Source organism: Saccostrea echinata, unplaced genomic scaffold, assembly GCF_033153115.1.
Source record: "Saccostrea echinata isolate AGI-Se365-2 ecotype Australia unplaced genomic scaffold, CSIRO_AGI_Sech_v1 ptg000023l, whole genome shotgun sequence".
NCBI classification, from domain to species: Eukaryota; Metazoa; Mollusca; class Bivalvia; order Ostreida; family Ostreidae; genus Saccostrea; species Saccostrea echinata.
This window is the reverse complement of record NW_026889772.1, coordinates 9,828,587-9,848,757: the sequence shown is the minus strand read 5'-3', so window position 1 is coordinate 9,848,757 and position 20,171 is coordinate 9,828,587. Positions and strand designations below refer to the sequence as shown.

General features: G+C 34.4%; 1 protein-coding gene across 1 annotated transcript; it reads left to right on the top strand.

Moving 5' to 3' along the window:
* Positions 1–1,800: 1,800 nt before the first annotated feature.
* LOC133191440 (aspartyl aminopeptidase-like) lies at positions 1,801–18,647 on the top strand. The gene is made up of 15 exons (XM_061327196.1): positions 1,801–1,888; positions 2,010–2,088; positions 8,574–8,662; positions 9,525–9,638; positions 10,716–10,841; positions 11,197–11,321; positions 11,705–11,795; positions 12,021–12,128; positions 12,417–12,494; positions 12,611–12,691; positions 12,869–13,026; positions 14,619–14,658; positions 14,764–14,865; positions 17,350–17,517; positions 18,156–18,647. Exons 1-15 carry the CDS (start codon positions 1,886–1,888, stop codon positions 18,198–18,200), a joined length of 1,407 nt encoding a protein of 468 aa, XP_061183180.1. The 5' UTR covers positions 1,801–1,885; the 3' UTR covers positions 18,201–18,647.
* The last annotated feature ends 1,524 nt before the right edge of the window (positions 18,648–20,171 follow it).

Sequence of the window (20,171 nt, the reverse complement as noted above, 5' to 3'; positions counted from 1 at the left end):
AATATGATCTGTTATAACAATTGTTAAAACAAACATACACAACAACTGAATAAATAAATTTGCAATGAATGTGTTGTTAATTGAATTACAGCAGTAGGTAGAAGGAAAATGTTATGGTCAAACATGCAAAGTATTCTGAAGGCCCTGTTTTATTTGATAATTTGTGTCTGTATTTACTGCATAGTTGGGAATGCTTTGGGGAAAAAAAAGACTTGGAGTCACTTTGTCAAAGGTCAAGCCTACATATTTATATGACCATTATGATGCAATATCTTGGATTTTTTTCTAATGTACAATTTTCATATTTACTGCATATCTTGTAGATCAAAATGGTCAGAAGTTTTATTACATCTTGAACAAGTCAAGGCCACAGGTCAAGACTATTTTAAAATATATGCCAGGGGTCTAAAAATCATGAAATCTCCCCAATGAACCCCCTATCAGGGCACTGCCCTAGACCTGCTGGGGGCTTAGGTGGCCCCTGGCCCTCGCTTAATTAGTTGCTATGTTTCAGTCCTAGCTACGCCCCTGATTATATCTTAGAAATTGACTTTTATGACACATTTGTATCTTTCCGAGAAATATTTGAAATCTATTTAGTCAAGGGTTATATCACAAACATGCTTTAAATGCCAATATTTATTATGAGAGGAGTAGTGGTTAGTGTGTTAGTCTTGAAGGGAAAATTGAAAATCATAATATTTATTGCTTGGGTTCTTACCCCAAGAATACCACATTTCTTTTTAAATCATAAAATGATCAAAATTTGTATGTTGTCTGTCTTCGTTGTCATTTTAGACTTTTCATTATTTCATCTTCTCCAGAACCAATGGACCAATTTAAACCAAACTTGGCACAAAGTATCCTTGGGTAAAGGGGACTCCAATTTGTGCAGATGAAGGGCCGCTCCCTTTTCCAAGGGGGAGATAATTAAGAATTCAACTAAACTTGGCACAGAATATCCTTGGTTAAAGGGGATTCAAGGTTGTACAAATGAAGGACCACTCCCTCTTCCAAAGGGATGTAATTAAGAATTGGTGAAAAATCGATGGTTTAATTTCTAAAAATCTTTTTCTTAAGAACCACTGGGCCAGAAAGATGAAACCTAATGGAAGCATCCTCAGGTAGTGTAGATTGAAGTTTGTACAAATTATGACCTTTGGGGGTAGAGTGGGGCCACAGTATATGTGATCAACATTTTACATAGGAATATTTATAGGAAAAAATCTTTCAAGAATGGCAAAGACATGACTAGTCATATTAACATAGAAGCATCCTCTTACCCTAGGGTAAGTGAGGCCCTATGTTCCACAAGGAACCAAGAGAGATCCTCAGGTTTTGTAGATTCAATTTTTTTTCTTCAAATAACTCCCAGGGGTATGGTGGGCCACAATAGGTGATCAGAATCTTACACAGGAATATATTGGGATTTGAAGAACAGTAGGACCATGGTGACTCAGGCGAGCGTTGTTATCCATGGGCCTCTTTTTTTTTAGTAAATGAGGGGGGGGTTTGGGAAATGTCTTCAAGTGTACTTCCTTAAACTGCCACTCAATTGTTGCCCGAGATGGATTTTGGGTGAAGTCTACTTTGAGGTTGTAGGTGAGCAGTGTGGCCCTTAGGCAACACAATCATTATATCTCTTTTTACCTTGTGAAACTTATATCTATTAATATACCTCCTCATTGTTATAAGATAATCATATACTTGATCATTACGTTTGACGAGAGAAGTTTATCGGGTTATTGGTAACGAGTACACAATCGGGATCGGGATTCATATTTATTCCCTCTGTTCTGGGTTCTGACTGAGAGGCAGTTTCAGTTTCTGTCACCGGCGTTCCATACCTTCACCCTGCTAATTGAGTGTTGTCAACAGACAAGGCATGGTAAACGAACTGAAACATTCAAGATTATCAATATAATGAATAATATGCATGCAAAATTTTGGTAAATGGATTCACAAACCCATTTAATTATTCCACAATAACCGAGGGTTCCACTTTTCAGAGTTCGACTAAAGAAAGCGTACTTTCGGCTGCAAAGCAGTTTCTAAACTTTGTCAACAAGAGCCCATCTCCCTACCACGGTAAGGAATTACTGAAATTTCTTAGAATTCGAAAGTAAAGAGATTCTGCTGTGTTTTCTGGGTACATGTACTTGGAAACTGTGAAACGAAACCGAACGAAACGAAACCAAATGAAAGAAAACCAAACGAAACAAAACCAATATAAAATAAAATGTTGAATAATAGATCTAAAACACCCTGCATGATATTAGATGTTCGTAGTAACTAGCATAAGATAGCTGCTACAATCATGGAAGCAGCCTGGTTGGACTTGTTTTTTGTTTTAATGTTTTATTTATATTCACTACCCAATAGTTTGCTGAAACTGAAACACAAATACTTAATCAATTAGTTAGTATACATTCTATAAATATCAGGGTTCGACACTAACAGTGGACCGGCGGCCTGAGTCCACCAAAAAATTGGAAGGTCCACCAAATGTTCTTGACTAGGTGGACCGTCAGTCCACTTAAAATTTAAACACTGTATTAAAAAAAAACACGGTAAAATTCCTTTTTTTTCCCTAAAAATCGACATCCGTAAATCAAACGATTAATTCATCCATACTTGTTACAAGAAATAAATATGGTAATATTTGTTTTAATCAGGGGAACCTAGCGACTAATTATATATTTTACATATAATATTGATGACTACAATAACAATAACATTGAGACGCAAGAATATTCAACACCGACCTTGAAAAAGACGAATGTAAAATTCGTGCCAAATTAGTCAGTCTGTCCTTTGTTTGTTTAATGCACAGAAAGGTGTGAAAATGTACACTGGGTAACAGGAAATCACTTCACGCCTGAACGCACACTGATGGCCAGGTTTAGAGATAATAAGAATTGATTGACAGCTGCATTTATGCATTGTTTATTTTTTAGATCTTCAAACAGGCGTGATTTATATTTTATGAATACATTACATGTATCTGCAGTTCCTGTTTTTTTTTTCTGCTGTACATAATATCACACAAAAGAATCATATGATCGCAGTTTACTTGAATGAATAATAATTAAAAATGATAATGAATAAATACATATAAATAATAAATAAATACATATACTTTTGTTTTGCATCGTAGTAAAAAAAAATTTAGCCATAGATACATGAAAAATTCACTTGTTTATATGAACAATTAGGATTTAACTTTTATCTACCGTTGGAAGCAAAATAAATGCAGGTTTTTACCATTGTTTGAAGATATAGATTGTGTTCTTTTTTAATTATTGAAAATATGTTTGACAATATTGCTGAAAACTCCTGACTAATTGATTTGATTCTGTTGACTGGTTAACTTATACTTTATTAATCTGACTGGACTGGGTACATAAGTTAGTTTCAAGCCTTGTGTAATGAATTCATTCATTAATTCAAACATTTATGAAGGTCCACCAGAATTTAAGAAGGTCCACCAATAATTTTTGACTAGTGGACCTGTGGTCCACCATGGTAAAAAAGTTAGTGTCGAACCCTGAATATATATTCTATCATTTTAATTTTTATGGGGGGGGGGGGGGGGTTAAATGTGCAGAGCATATTTAATGCAGGGTTCATTTTAGATCTTGATATCAACAGTCAGGGGCATAATGCAAACAAGTTATTGTCAAAAATAACTCAAATGAGTTATTTTTTGTCACAATGAGTTACCTCTCTTTGCTTCTGACATACTTTCCCCAGCATTAGTAACTCAAACACATTATATCTCTAAACTAGTTTCAATAAAATGATAACTTGTTTAAGTTATTTTGTGTAATTCCTCCCCAACTTCACACCCCGTGCACCAATTTGAAAGGTTTTTGCTCGTGCACCAAGGCAAAAACAAATGTATGATTATATTTAAACCTTGCTCAATTCAGGAAATTGTCCAAGGACTTGGGAAAATTGGGGAAAATTGTTTATTTAATGATAAAAACTTGACCCAAACTATGTAAATAAAACCTCATTGGCTCAAAATAAGGAGTAAAATGCTATTTATCTGCACCTCCTCACCAATTCTCCATTGAAGTCGATGCATTCCATCTAGTATTACATAATGGAATCCCAAAATGCAAAGCATATTGGCAGGAAATACAGAATTTCAAAGAAATCAATGTCTAAGTAGGATATGAAAGTAACTTATTTAAGTTATTATTAAAAAAATTTCTGTGTGTGTAAAATAACTTATGTAAGTTATTTTTCTAATAACCTGTTTGCGTTATGCCCCTGACTGATCAAGCACCTGGGCCTTCAGTTGGAAAAAAATAGCACATTTGCTTGAAATTGAAAAGCAGGGGAAAAAAACCAGTGCTCTAGAGTATAATTGTACTCCTTCTACTTTCAATTTGGTCAAGGCTTACTTCACTTAAATAAGCTTAGGCCAATAAAATTAGGATTACTTTAAGAATTTTGGGGCAAAAATTGGAATCTATGGGACATTTTTTGAGATTTATGAACAATAAGGCTACCCTGTTTTGATTTTTTTTTCATTGTTTGGGAATTTTAAAGCAAACATTTGGAAAAATACCTGCTTTTTAGCTCTACTGGTCAGAGACCAGAAGAGCTTATGCGATAGTAAGGTGTCCGTCGTCCGTCCGTCTGTCTGTCTGTCTGTCTGTCTGTCTGTCTGTCCGTCTGTCTGTAAACAATTTTTCAAAACGCTACTCCTCCTACAGTTTTGGTCCGATTTCAATACAACTTGGCACACAAGTAGACTACACTAAGATACATAATTTAGTGCATCGGTTTTTGATTTTGATGGACGGTGTTGCCATGGTTACTAAAAATAGAAATTTTCTGTGAAATTCCTTTAAAACGCTACTTCTCCTACAGTTTTGGTCCGATTTCAATATAACTTGGCACACAAGTAGACTACACTAAGATACATAATTTAGTGCATCGGTTTTTGATTTTGATGGACGGTGTTGCCATGGTTACTAAAAATAGAAATTTCTGTGAAATTCCTTTAAAACGCTACTCCTCCTACAGTTTTGGTCCGATTTCAATATAACTTGGCACACAAGTAGACTACACTAAGATACATAATTTAGTGCATCGGTTTTTGATTTTGATGGATGGTGTTGCCATGGTTACTAAAAATAGAAATTTCTGTGAAATTCCTTTAAAACGCTACTCCTCCTACAGTTTTGATCTGATTTCAATATAACTTGGCACACAAGTAGACTACACTTAGATACATAATTTAGTGCATCGGTTTTTGATTTTGATGGACGGTGTTGCCATGGTTACTAAAAATAGAAATTTCTGTGAAATTCCTTTAAAATGCTACTCCTCCTACAGTTTTGATCCGATTTCAATATAACTTGGCACACAAGTAGATTACACTAAGATACATAATTTAGTGCATCGGTTTTTGATTTTGATGGACGGTGTTGCCATGGTTACTAAAAATAGAAATTTCTGTGAAATTCCTTTAAAACGCTACTTCTCCTACAGTTTTAGTCTGCTTTTAATATAATTAGGCATACAAGGAGACTATACTAAGATACATAATTTATTGGATTGGTTTTTGAATTCGATGAACAGTGTTGCCATGGTTACTTAAAGTAGAAATTTTTGTGAAATTCCCATTAAACGTTACTCCTCCTACAATTTTGGTCTGATTTCAATCTAATTTGGCACACAGTTAGAATACACTACGATACATAATATGTATTTCTGTTTTTTTTCATTTGGGTGAATGGTGTTGTCATGGTTACTAAAAATAGAAATTTCCGTGAAATACTTTCAAAACGCTACTCCTCCTACAGTTTTCATTTGATTTCAATATAACTTGGCACAGAAGTAGACTACATTAAGATACATAATTCTATTTATTGTTGCATGTTGCAATGTTTCAAATCCAAGTGCTACTTTTCTTTTGTTATACAAACAGACCAGTAGAGCTACAGTCTCATCAGAGACTTCTGGTTAGTATTGGGAATGGGGTCTTATTTTGGCTTTTTTTATACAGACCCTAAAAAACCCCTGTAATGCATGTACCAGATATATGTATTATACACTGGACCAGAAATATGTATTATACACTATAATCTTTACATTCTTTATCTTCTTCCCACTTTACACAATGGTGGATTTGAATAATTGAGAAATACTTGAAAAGGAAATAAATCATTACATTTTGAAAGTCTAGCAAAATGACAACTTACTGGAAAAATCTTTGACAAGCAAAAAAACAAAAAAAAAGAAAGAAATTTGTCAAGACTCAAAAATCATAAGAAATTTCCTTTAATTAACTCTGTTACTTAGAAATTCATTTTTTATCACGTTTTCTAGATGTTTTTAGCAGCATGCACATACTCGTATATCTTCCTTGTGGTGAAACGTTTTAGTCACCTTGGGGTAGCATATTTATGTTTTATGAAAGTATAGGAATAAAACCAATAGTTGCATTTCACATTTCAGAGAATGATAAAGCACCAATTTTTCTGATTAAATGTATTGAAGTGGATAAACCTTTTAAGCTAACTTTTATAGTAAGTAAGTAAGTAAATTTTATTTAAAGTCGGCATTTTTTACAGAGTTTAACAATGAACATGCATGAGCTCTGTAGAGCTCTTAAACTGACTAATAGTATTTTGACATTTTGCAATTGTACCTGCAATTCGGTGACTCATTATCGACATAGACTTGGATTGCGTAGGCTTGTGTTAAATATGCTTTGTCAAATCTGTGGATACTAGTTATTGTAATGGACACCCTTCTTCATTACCTAAAGTATTCCTTTTATAAAATAGTAATCTGATTCTTTAACTTGACTTCGTCTCATCATTAGTTTTGTTTGGTTTCAATTTTGGTTGCTTTCATTAGGTTTCATTTTGTTTTGCAGTTTACAAGCACACATGTTTTCTGATAGAAATGAATTGCAACATTAACATGCTTAAATAAAATTTTCTGATTCTGATCTACAATGGAAAAGCAAATAAAAAAACAATTTTGTTTTAAAGTCATGTTTTAATAGTTGTGTCTTCTAAAGTTGGGCAGCTTAATTAGGTATTCATGTTATAAATTAGAATGTCTTTATCTTTGCCTTTTCACATTAATTCAAAGTCAGCAATCATTATAAGAGTTGAACATATTCATACTAGGTCCTCCTTCATCAAACTGCACTGTTATGTGTATTATGTTACCCATCATTGAATAGACAATAGACTGTTTCACAATGAATGCAGTACTGCTCTTTTGCAAGGCAAATTTATATAGTTTGGTCAGCGATTTTTTTCTACCCACTGGGAAAGGGTCTGGTACCGGTTCAATTGGGAAAAATAGCATCGAAGTAGAACAAAGGAGAATTTTCTTTCATATAAACAAATGAAACATATTTTGTGTTTATTCCAATCTCATTACCTATTACTCCATGTTTGAAAGAATAAACAACAAGTATTTATTGTTTTTCATATCAATGTCCCTTGTTTTCACATTTTCATGCTTTCAATTTGTCAAAATGTATGACACTACGCTGTTTACACCACAGGTCCTGCTATATTACAACTGATCTCTGCTTTCGATAGTCTGGTACCCTTCCCACAATTCCATTCGTGCACTCTCTAAATTGAGGTCCTCAGTGTAAGAGTGCGCGAACAGAATTGTGGGAAGGGTACCAGACTATGCTTTTGATTAAAGCGGATCCGAAGTGAAACAATTAGTCAACTTGTACAATGTTTCATATAAAAAGAAATACGATGTCATCGTAGTCTGTTGCTTGGCAGTTGAATTGGGAATTTTTAGTCTCAAAATTGGGAAAAATTAATGTTTTTTGGCATTGGGAATGGTACCGTTTATCGGTACCAGTTATATAAGGGAAAAAAAACGCTGTTGGTGAAATATGATGTAACAGCAAAGAGCAGTACAACAGTTATTGTGAAATTATCGATAATCAATTAATCATCTGACTTAGCAATTAATATTTTAACTTTCAAAATATTTTTTAAAAAATATGATTTTGCCAGTCTTTGCCAAAACCAACAAAGTAAGATTATATATACATGTAGCTTCCTCGGTATTTAAGCATAAAGAAAATAGAAAAAAACAAGATGTTTTTGTGAAACATTAGACACTGATACCTCAGTATGGTGCTCATTGCCAAGTTAAAGCCTTTCAAAAGTAGGTCACAGTCCAAGGTCATGAGGTTAAAAATCTTGCTAACGAAAGAAAGATCTTGTCTCAAGGATTACACTTGCATATTACTTAAAGCCCTAGCACCCTAGCACCAACATTTTAGAAGTTATGTCCGAGGATAAAAATTTTTCAAAAGTGAGTCAAACTTCAAGGTCAAGGTCAGCAGGTCAAAAATGGTACCCAAAGAAAGGTCTTTATAAAGAAGTACACATGTGAAATATGAAAACCTTAGCACCAACCATTCAAAAGTTATGTTCAAGTTTTAAGCTTTTGCAGCCAAACAAACAACAAAAGATGTATGCCCCTGAATCCCTGATTACGGGGACATAAAAAAATTTGGCTTTTACTTGTGTGTTTTAACTTTTGCTTTGATATTTGTATAGCTGTCCAAGAAGTAAAGAATATTCTTGTATCAGCTGGCTTTAAGGAATTGAGTGAAACAGAACCATGGTCAGTCAAGCCTTTGGACAAGGTAATACTTGTACAGTGATTAATTTTGCTAGAATGGTTAACTGTGTTCCATTTTGAATTGTATTTTTGTGTTACCTGCAAAGGAGAGCAACACTCAGGGATCACTTTACCCTGCATCTGTCTGTCCATCTGTCACACCATATATAAATTTGATATTTTGGTTATTTTTAACTCACCTGAGCCGAAGGCTCAAGTGAGCTTTTCTGATCGAAATTTGTCCGTTGTCTGTCGTCATCGTTGTCATCGTTGTTAACTTTTCACATTTTCATCTTCTTCTCAAGAACCACTAGGCCAATTTCAACCAAACTTGCCACAAAGTATCCTTGGGTAAAGGGGATTCAAGTTTCTTCAAATGAAGGGCCATGCCTTCATCCAATTATGAATTATGAATTCGTGAAAAATTAATGGCATCATTTAAAAATCTTCTTCTCAAGAACCACTGTGCTTGAAAATATGAAACTTATATGGAAACATCCTCAGGTAGTGTAGATTCAAATCTGTTCAAATCATGACCCCCGGGGTAGGGTGGAATATATAGGAAAAAACTTTAAAAATCTTCTTCTCAAGAAAATCAAATCCATGTCTCTTACAGTTGTCAAGATGTAAGGTGTGACAGATGGGCAGAAAAACCCTGGGGTAAAGTTATCCGTAAGTGTTGCCCTATGCCTTTAAAAAATAAAATTGTTTCGTTGATATTTTATGAAGTCTTTATAGTAAATAAAAATGCATGCAAATTTATGCAATTTTGAAAATACTTTTGAATTGTGTGATATCAAATATTACCAGGATATATTTGATGCAATAAATGAGAGAGGTTCTGTTTTATGTATAATTAATGCAATGAACTTTATTTATCTATATAGTGTTTTTTGACCCGGAATCATTCTACCATTATTGCCTTTGCTGTGGGTGGAAAATTTAAGCCTGGGAATGGGTTCAGTATTATTGGAGCTCACACAGACAGTCCCTGTTTGAAGGTATATCAATCAGAAACAGAACAGCAATATAGCATTAACTGATTGTAAAGTGTTCCACATACGCTGTATAAATTTGATCCTATGTAAGGTGTATAGATGTTACATTTTCTGATACACATATGTTTGTGTTGATGTAACTTGGATTTTTTGCCTTTTAATAGAAAATATTTTCAATGTGTCATTATGAGTATGACATTACTGAAATGCTAGTACCAGTAAAACATAAATACAAATCTTATACTTTCATGTAAATTAGTTGAATCTGATTCGTCGAGAAACATTTGTTAAAAAACACTATTACCCGCTGAATAATGAAGCCATGCCCTCCAGCATAGTAACAGTCAACATTGCTTGACGACAGGTAATATTCCAAAAAATATTAACTGTGCAGAATTTATGCACGCAACGTTTAATATAATATGTATTTGTATAAAACATTAAGACTAAGTATAATATGATAAATATTGCGTGTAGTTGAGTGTAACATTGAAAATGTTCACCCCTCAAAAACCATCGTCAACCTTGGCTGCGCCTCGGTTGACAATGGTTTTCTTGGGGTGAACATTTTCAATGTTACACTCAACTACATGCAGTATTTATTTAATATTTAATGGAAAAAAATTTTCATACAAAGTGTATAATCTTAGTTTTATTGGAGAGTAGAAATAGGTCTGCATGACTAAAGTTGTCTGTTGCTATCAGTTGCTGTCCTTAAAATTTTAATAAATTTCAACTTCCCATAAACTGCTGGATGTTTTTCAATCAAGATAGCCTAAAAGTATTCTTCATAGAAGGGTATTATTTTGATCAAACGTCTACCTTTTTGATCTTGCTGATGATACTTGGTATATAAAAGAGTAATATTATGCATCTACATGGTAGTATACATGTATATATAAAAAATACTTCACTGTCAGTACTATACATAATACTTCACATTTAGGTGATTGTTATAGGTCAACGTAGCCTTCCTCCTTCACTCTTCTGTACAGTAAATAATAACTGTTACACAGACATACAAGATAATGAATGTATATACTTATGTAACATAAATATTGTAACCATCACCTTTATCAGGTGAAGCCCTGCTCTAAAACTGATAAGAGTGGGTATCAGATGGTGGGGGTGCAGTGCTACGGTGGGGGAATCTGGCACACCTGGTTTGACAGAGACCTGACCCTGGCAGGTAGAGTCATCACTAAGGTAAGGGTAGTACCAATGGTCAGAGTGAAGGTATAGCTTACTTCAGGCTAGTGTGTTTACAGGTAAAAGTAATTCTAATTGACTACCACAGAAATCAGCCTCTACAAAATTTCACTTTATAAGAAATAAGCAGAGAAATTAATGATGGTTTGACAAAAAAAAGAGAAATACTAAAATTATACCTTAATCAAATTTTCTTTGATAATACATAAAAGATATACATGTATCGTCAAACTATGAATCAAAGAATAGATTTTTCGGTTAACAAAACATGGAGCAAAGATGAGCTATACACTAAATTAATATTAAATGATAAAAATATATGATCAAGATTTAGCTATGGTTTTATTTTCAGAATGGAGAGAGGCTGGAACACAGGTTAATAAATCTGGAGAAGCCAATCCTAAAGATTCCTAACATCTGCATCCATCTGATGAGAGATCACAATGAGAAGTTCTCCCCCAATAAAGAAACACACTTGTAAGTAATGAAAAGTACATGCTTTATTCTTTGTGTAGGCCATACCATTTTAATTCATGCACCAACTATTTAGTTAACTTTAGGTGAAAGTCTTGGAAAATACTGTTACATTGTATCTATAGTCATGATATTTAGGATCAGGAAATGAACATTTTTAGTCAATTTCTTATGCTTTTGCTATTTTGATAGTCAAAATGTGCATTCAGGGGTGTGCATATGTAAAGAAAAGAAAGCAAATGTTCATGTATTGAACTGAAAAAAAAATTCTGCATTTTCATATTCTTTCCATTTCATTTAATATTTTCAAATGCCCTAGCATTAGCTAATTAAATTAACTGAAAAACATACTGAAAGATAAATCACAATTTTCTTTTTTTAAACAGATTGCCAGTATTGGCAACAGCTGTTCAAGCAGAACTACAGGGTGTTTCAAAGATCTCTGAAGAAAACAACAAAGAAGGAGTTAAATATGAGGTTACTAATCATTCAGATTTGTTGTCATCAAGTAAGAAGAACAATTATTGATTTGCCTGTTAGTTTAGAAGAATGGTTGGAATAAATGACTTTCTTATTGGCAGATACATTGTCGTGCCTCCCTGTGTGTCAGAAAAAAAGGGGCCCTAATGTCCTTAAACTTTGAAATAAATGTTATCTGAAGTATTTGATGATTGTTTTTATCAGGTATTTTTCTTTTTGTAGAAAGATAAACATCAGCCTCTCTTGGTTAAGCTTATATGTGATGCACTGAACATTAAACCAGAACAGATGTTGGATTTTGAACTCTGTCTAGCGGACACCCAACCTGCTGTAAGACTTAAACATTTATTTATTAATCCATTTATTAATTTTTTTGCAATACTGCTACTAATCTGATGATTGTCAAATGAAACATGAAGTCTTATTTCTTCTGAATAGTTCATAACTAGACTGTTACTTATTCTTCTACTGAGTTCACTTAATATAAGTAGGATTTTGATTCAGGGTGAGGAGTTCATTGTGACATCATTAAAGACTAAAGCAGTTCCAGAGTATTCAGTTTGAGTGAGTAAAAAAAAGGGTTTCTTTTACAAATTCTTTAAATGTTATTGTTTGCAGGCTATAGGTGGAGCATTAGACGAGTTCATCTTTTCCCCCCGACTGGACAATTTGCTGAATGCTTACTGTGCTACTAGTGTGAGTTACACATGTAATTAAATTAATTCTGATGGAAAAGATTTTTGAATGATATTTGTTTAATACTTAACACTTCATGAGTTTGTCTGCTCCATTTTGCACTCTTGTTTTTGCAGGCTTTGGCAGAATCTTGTGATGGTGGTAGTCTGGCATCAGACACCAATATAAGGCTAATTTGTCTGTTTGATAACGAAGAGGTAAGCTTAGATAAAGCTAATATGGCTGTTTGATAATGAAGAGGTAAACATATATAAAGTTAAATGTCTGTTTGATAATGAAGAGGTTAGCTTATATAAGGCTAGCATGTCTGTTCCATGTCTAATGTACCTTCTTTTAGAAATATGTGTATGCTGTATAAGATCTGTTCTTTATAGGTTGGTTCTGAGAGTGCCCAGGGAGCTGCCTCCACCCTGCAGGAACTTGTTCTCCGTCGACTTAGTGCTGGGGGGACAAATACTGCTTTTGAGGAGGCCATTCCTAAGTCCTACATGGTCAGTGCAGACCAAGCTCATGCCGTCCACCCTAACTACCCGTATGTTTGGCTTCTTATATTTTGTAACCACGTATAAGTAAATTTATCCCCTAGACAATAATATCTGTCATTACAATGTATCTTCTTCAATGAGAAAACAGTGTTCAGTTGCAAAGTACAGATAAGAAGGTGGCATTAGATAAATGTTTGTGATATATATGTTGTGTATATATGTGGAATAATAAAACCGTTCCTGTGTATTTAAATTACCGGTACGTGAGTTCACTACTGTTTCTAAATTTATGAATATTTTCTGCTTGTTCTTGGAAATGACAACTTATTTCAACTATTCTGGGTGCATGTACAGAATTGATGAGTAAATGGGAATAAGACTGAATTTTATGACTCATGTGTAAGTCCTGGAATGGGACTTATTTGGACATCTAGTAATCAAATTGTTTCTATGCCTTTAATAATTTAACCCATAAGTTCTTTACCAAAACATGAAATCCCCAGAGCTCAGGTGCAAAGATGGAGATAATTGATATTAAAGATGCAGTTACTTCATCTGTGTAGTTCTTCATCATACCATGACAACACTGTTTGCATGATAATGGTGAGGAAAGAGTCCTTGACAACATTTGTTACTCCTGGGTCTACAGTAAAACTCGGTTTTAGTGAAGTCCCTGGGACTTCAAAATGCACTTCCTTATAACCGAGATGCTTTATATCCATGTAAGAAACTCTGAGAAAAGTCCTCTTTGGGGTTCATATAATGTTCCTTAAAACCAAGATTTCCTTATAAGAGAGTTCTTTATAACAGAGTTTTACTGTTTAATAAACTAAATGAGTATTTTACTTTTGTAAGCTTTTACTGGATTATTATTACCAATGTGCCATCTTCCAAAACTGTAAAGTCCATGACTTTTGGTTGTGCCCAGGTGAGGATTAGATCTTGAAAGAGGAATTGGCAAAAATTTGTATAAAATACTTAACAATCTTTCACTTTTCAGAACTTTGGTAGACCCTATTGTTGTGTCTATGCAATCTAATCAACAGTTTTCATTTATGAATCATCTTGTGTGTTTTTCCATTTATATTAAACTTTGACGTGATGATTACCCGGTACAAATATCTGAAGAAATTTTGGTATTCATACTTAGTACAAAGGTTGCATATGACCTAAAATTCTGTCACAGCAGTGTCCAAGGTCATTTACAGTAGGTCAAGGACATAGGAAGAAAGATTATTGAGTCTTCTCAATATTAGGATGTAGTGGTAGAGAAACATAAGTCACTGTTTACCAAAAAGTTTGGCCATGGCTTTATATAGGTCAAGGTAATTGGAGAAATATGAAATTTAGAGATTTGGTGAATTTCTTTTTCTATCAAAGCAATATAAGGAATGGGTACACATACACACACACACACACACACACACAGATATATATATATATATATATATATATATATATATATATATATATATACATGTATGTGTGTGTGTGTTATAAAGGTGGTTGGTGTAGAGAGTGTTTGAATTCTTGCAATACTGAAGTGTCTGTCAAGGCCTATAAATCCCTTATTTTACATGTGTTGGATGGTGTTCATCAAACTTTTTCTTCCATGTTTACCATCTTTTTCTTTTCTCAGTGAAAAACACGAAGAAAACCACAAGATTGGGTTACACAAAGTAAGTAAATATTGCTCAAGATTTCTCCATGTACTGGTACAAGTTCATGAAACCAGATAATTTTAATGTGCTTGAGCTGTATTTTTTCTTTGTGTGTTTTGGTAGGGAGTTGCCATTAAATTCAATGCCAACCAGAGATATGCTACAACAGCAATGACTGCCTCCATTTTGAGGGAGATAGCCAGTCGAGGCCAGTGTCCACTACAGGTATGTTGAAATAACAGCTCTGTGCCAAATTTCTTAAAAAATATTTAATAGCTCTGAAGCTTTATTGTGTCTCAATTGTACAAATTTTATAAGAAAGCTTGTATGTTATGCCTTAAAACTTTTAAGTATTATCAACTTTCTGTTTGATATCACAAAACCATTTTTAGCTCATCTCAATGAAGTTGGGGGAGCTTATGTAATACCGTCGGTGTCGGTCAAGGTTTTTGGAGCAGTTTTCTTTTCAAGTACTTCTATGGCAATATTAGTCAGAGATGCATGGAGGATGCTACTAGTGAGTTTCATTGTACCAGCCAAGGTTTCAGATGCTGCAATTTCAGCTAAAGAATGACCAGGTTAATGTTTTTGGAGCAGGTTAAAGTTTTTGGAGCAGGTCTCATTTCTAAGTAACTATAAGCCCTATATTGACCAAACTTGCATGGGTTATATATCTAAGGATGCACACTGCTGAACTTGCTTCGGATGCTGGATCTGACCTACATTTTCCGGATGAGTGACTAGGTTAAAGTTTTTGGAGATCTCATTTTCAAGTAACTATAAGCCCTATATTGACCAAACTTGCATGGATGAAACATCTAAGGATGCACAATACTGGACTTGCTTCGGATGCTGGATCTGACCTATATTTTCCGGATGAGTGACCAGGTTAAGGTTTTTGGAGCAGATCTCATTTCGAAGTAACTAAAAGCCCTATATTGACCAAACTTGCATGGATGATACATCTAAGTATGTACACTACTGGACTTGCTTCGGATGCTGGATCTGACCTATATTTTCTGGATGAGTGACCAGGCTAAAGTTTTTGGAGCAGATGTCATTTCCAAGTATCTATAAACCCTATATTGACCAAACTTGCATGGATGATACATCTAAGGATGCACACTACTGGACTTGCTTCGGATGCAGGATCTGACCTACATTTTCCGGATGAGTGACTAGGTTAAAGTTTTTGGAGATCTCATTTTCAAGTAACTATAAGCCCTATATTGACCAAACTTGCATGGATGAAACATCTAAGGATGCACAATACTGGACTTGCTTCGGATGCTGGATCTGACCTATATTTTCCGGATGAGTGACCAGGTTAAGGTTTTTGGAGCAGATCTCATTTCGAAGTAACTAAAAGCCCTATATTGACCAAACTTGCATGGATGATACATCTAAGTATGTACACTACTGGACTTGCTTCGGATGCTGGATCTGACCTATATTTTCTGGATGAGTGAACAGGCTAAAGTTTTTGGAGCAGATGTCATTTCCAAGTATCTATAAACCCTATATTGACCAAACTTGCATGGATGATACATGTAAGGATGCACACTACTGGACTTGCTTCGGATGTAGGATCTGACCTACATTTTCCGGATGAGTGACCAGGTTAAGGTTTTTGGAGCAGATGTCATTTCGAAGTAACTAAAAGCCCTATATTGACCAAACTTGCATGGATGATACATCTAAGTATGTACACTACTGGACTTGCTTCGGATGCTGGATCTGACCTATATTTTCTGGATGAGTGACCAGGCTAAAGTTCTTGGAGCAGATGTCATTTCCAAGTATCTATAAACCCTATATTGACCAAACTTGCATGGATGATACATGTAAGGATGCACACTACTGGACTTGCTTCGGATGCAGGATCTGACCTACATTTTCCGGATGAGTGACCAGGTTAAGGTTTTTGGAGCAGATCTCATTTCCAAGTAACTAAAAGCCCTATATTGACCAAACTTGCATGGATGATACATCTAAGGATGCACACTACTGGACTTGCTTCGGATGCTGGATCTGACCTAAATTTTCCGGATGAGTGACCAGGTTAAAGTTTTTGGAGCAGATGTCATTTCCAAGTAACTATAAACCCTATATTGACCAAACTTGCATGGATGATACATCTAAGGATTCACACTATACTACACTATACTTGCTTCGGATGCTGGATCTGACATATATTTTCCGGATTAGCAACCAGGTTAAAGTTTTTGGAGCAGATCTCATTTCCAAGTAACTATAAGGCCTATCTGAACCAAACTTGCATGGATGATGCATCAAGGGACGAACAATCTCAAAACTTGCTTTGGATGCTGAATTTGACTTACATTTTCTGGATGAGTGACTAGTTTTAAGTTTTCACATAAGTCTATTCCCAAGTAACTGCAAGCCCTATCAGACCAGAATTGCATAAATGTTGCATCTAGGGATGCACACTCCTAGATTATTAGTTTAGTGTGGGACTTTGCCTTACTTAAAGACAACATTCGTTGAGGTGAGCTCTGTAATCTCTGATTACGTATGTTTAATCAATTTTAGCCACAGTGTCATTGGTTAAAGGGGAACAGAAATTATGAATTCCAGGAATCCTTACATAAGCATATTAATGTATCAGTGAAAGCAGAAATTTCTTACTCAATATATTCTTAAAGATAATGTTTTACATGAAACACTTTCCTATGTTGTCCACTCTAGGATATAGTAGTGAAGAATGACTCGGCCTGTGGATCAACTATTGGACCTATCATGTCTGCCAAGCTAGGAATTCCAACCATTGATGTGGGAGCCCCCCAGCTTAGCATGCACTCCATCAGAGAAATGTGTTGTACAAGTAGTGTCCTACAGACCAGTCAACTGTTCAAGGTACAGTAACACATGATTACAGTGAACACACATAGAATGAAGTCATGCTTACAGTTAACTCCCACAGACCACTCAACTGTTCAGGTATTCAGTGTGTGCTACACAGTTGTCAGCAGAAATACTCTGTACTCTAACAATCCTGTGTTTTTGCTTTTTTTTCTCTCTCTCTCTTATTGGTCTTAGGTAATATTAAATAACTTTCATGTTTGTGGAATCATTGCGCTTTGTTGTAGTTCAGTTTTTAAGAGTACCAGTACACTTTACCTAGCAATTAAAAAAGCTCAGTGACTACTGAAATATAAGTAATGAAGTTTGTCCACAGAATTGTTTCCCTGAACCTGTAAATTTTTAAGCAATCCACAAAAATTGGCCCTCCACAGATTAGAATGATTGCAGAGTATTTGAATTGAACAATGTAAAAAAAAAAAAAAATGTAAACTGAGTATACAATGTTATTTTTGTAAAGGGAAACAAATTACTTTATTTGAAATTGTAAAGTATACTTTTGCTAGAAGTAGGTCAGTTGACAGGAAACTTGAATCTTTCCTGTCACACTGCAGAAACCACATGTATTAGTTTTAATAAAAAAAATTTCTCTGCCTGTTTTCAATACAGAAATGTCTTTTCTTCTATTACAGGCATTCTTTGAGCATTATCCGAGTGTGTTTACATCCATCCAGTGAAATTTTTGTGGTAATTCAGGGATGTGAAGGGCCTTCTGTGATCTGTGATTTTACTTCCCTCAGTGACATTGTTTCATGAAAACACCCATGTTTATATAAACAGGTCTGAGATCAAAATCTCATCATGTATTCAAGAACTGTATTTTCAAGAACGTGAACAAATGCACATGTAAATGCCTTCACATTTTCTTACATATACATGTCTAGTATTTTCTCCCTTTTTTTTCTTGAAAACCCATCGAGTGTTGTTTATCTGAAACGATAAACATAATTTACTTCTAAACTTTTAAAAGCCATTTGTATGAAAGATTTTCTTAGGAGTGTCAAAGGTAAACTTTTTCTTGGCAATGTTTTTTTCTTTTTCAGTGCAACTTATGGATTGATAATACAGTATTTTACATATTGTATGAATAATTTAAAGATCTATATAAAGATTTAAAAAATGTCCATCTTTGCTTGTTTATATGGGTTGAACAGTCACAAGTTAACATAAACTGCTTATGAGGGTTATGCATTTTAGTTCACCTGAGTTGAAAGCTCAAGTGAGCTTTTCTGATCACATTTTGTACATCTGTGACTTTCTCTCAACAACCACTGGGCCAATTTCAACCAAACCTGATATAAGCATCCTTGGGTGAGAGAATTCAAGTTTAATCAAATGAAGGACCATCAAAGGGAGATATTTAAGAATTAGTAAAAATTCAATGGCATCTTTCAAAATCTTTTTCTCAAGAAACACTAGGCAGAAAAGATAACACTTAAATGAAAGCTTCATCATATAGAATGCTTTTTTTTTCATAACCCTCGGGGATAGGGTAGGGCCACAATGGGCAATCAAAATTTTACATAGAAATGTATGGAAAAAATCTTTTTAAGAACAGCAAAGCCATAATGGATTCATATTCTCAGGCAGTATAAATTCAAGTTTTTTTTCAAATCATGACCCCTTGGAATAGTGGGGGGCCATAAGGGACAATCAGTTTTTATATCAAAATATATAGAGAACTAGAGCCGAGCTCGTTGCAGAGCAACGAATAAGTCTTCCGTTGGAGCAGTGACCTTGAGTCAAGGTCATGCCATATTCTAAGATGATAAATAATCTTTTAAGGGACTATCAACTTGCAATGCTTCGCCAGTAGAAAGACAATAAAATAATGTACACTTTCTATTTCGTGACCTTGAACTTGTCCAGATGACCTTGCGTCAAGCCATGACACACTCTGGTTATGACGCAAACCTATCTGTGTTACCGACTTGACAAGTTAACACATGTTCTTTCAGACCACACATCCAGTAAAAGCATCTTGTTCTTAGCGACGTTGAACTTGAGTCAAGGCCAGGACACAGTCTGTATGATACCAACAATACCCATTCTGAGTGTTTCCAACTTGACAAGTTTACACATGTTTTTTTTCATTTCGTTTCCATATAGTTGTAATTTATTACTTTTAACTCGCTAAATTCAAATTTTATTGTATATATGTTTTATGTCCAATTTCGATATTGAAAAACGTCGGCATCTTTGAGTACGTGTACAAGGTGCATTACGTTACCCTATCACATCATGTTTTATAACGCAGACCATACATGTATATATAGTCAGCGTTATAAAAAAAAAGGTTAAAAAAAACCCATTTTATTCATCAAAAATCTCTGCTTAATTATCTTTGCTGATTTCTTACAGAACTAGAGTGTTCCCAGGAACGCATGTGTCGCCTGCTTTTAGCTTCATTAAAGATGTAACTAAGCCTAAAAGTTATCAGCTATTTATTTGCTAAGGCATTGAATATAGTTCATGCCAAAAAAACAAAACAAAACAAAACAATCCAGGGATAGTAAGACTGCGATAGAATCTAACAATCAAATAGAAATGCAAATCCTTAACCCCTGAAAGCTAAAATGGATATTAATGAAATTTGAATAAATTTATTATAAATAATTATATATAAATTATTTAAGTACGTGATTTCA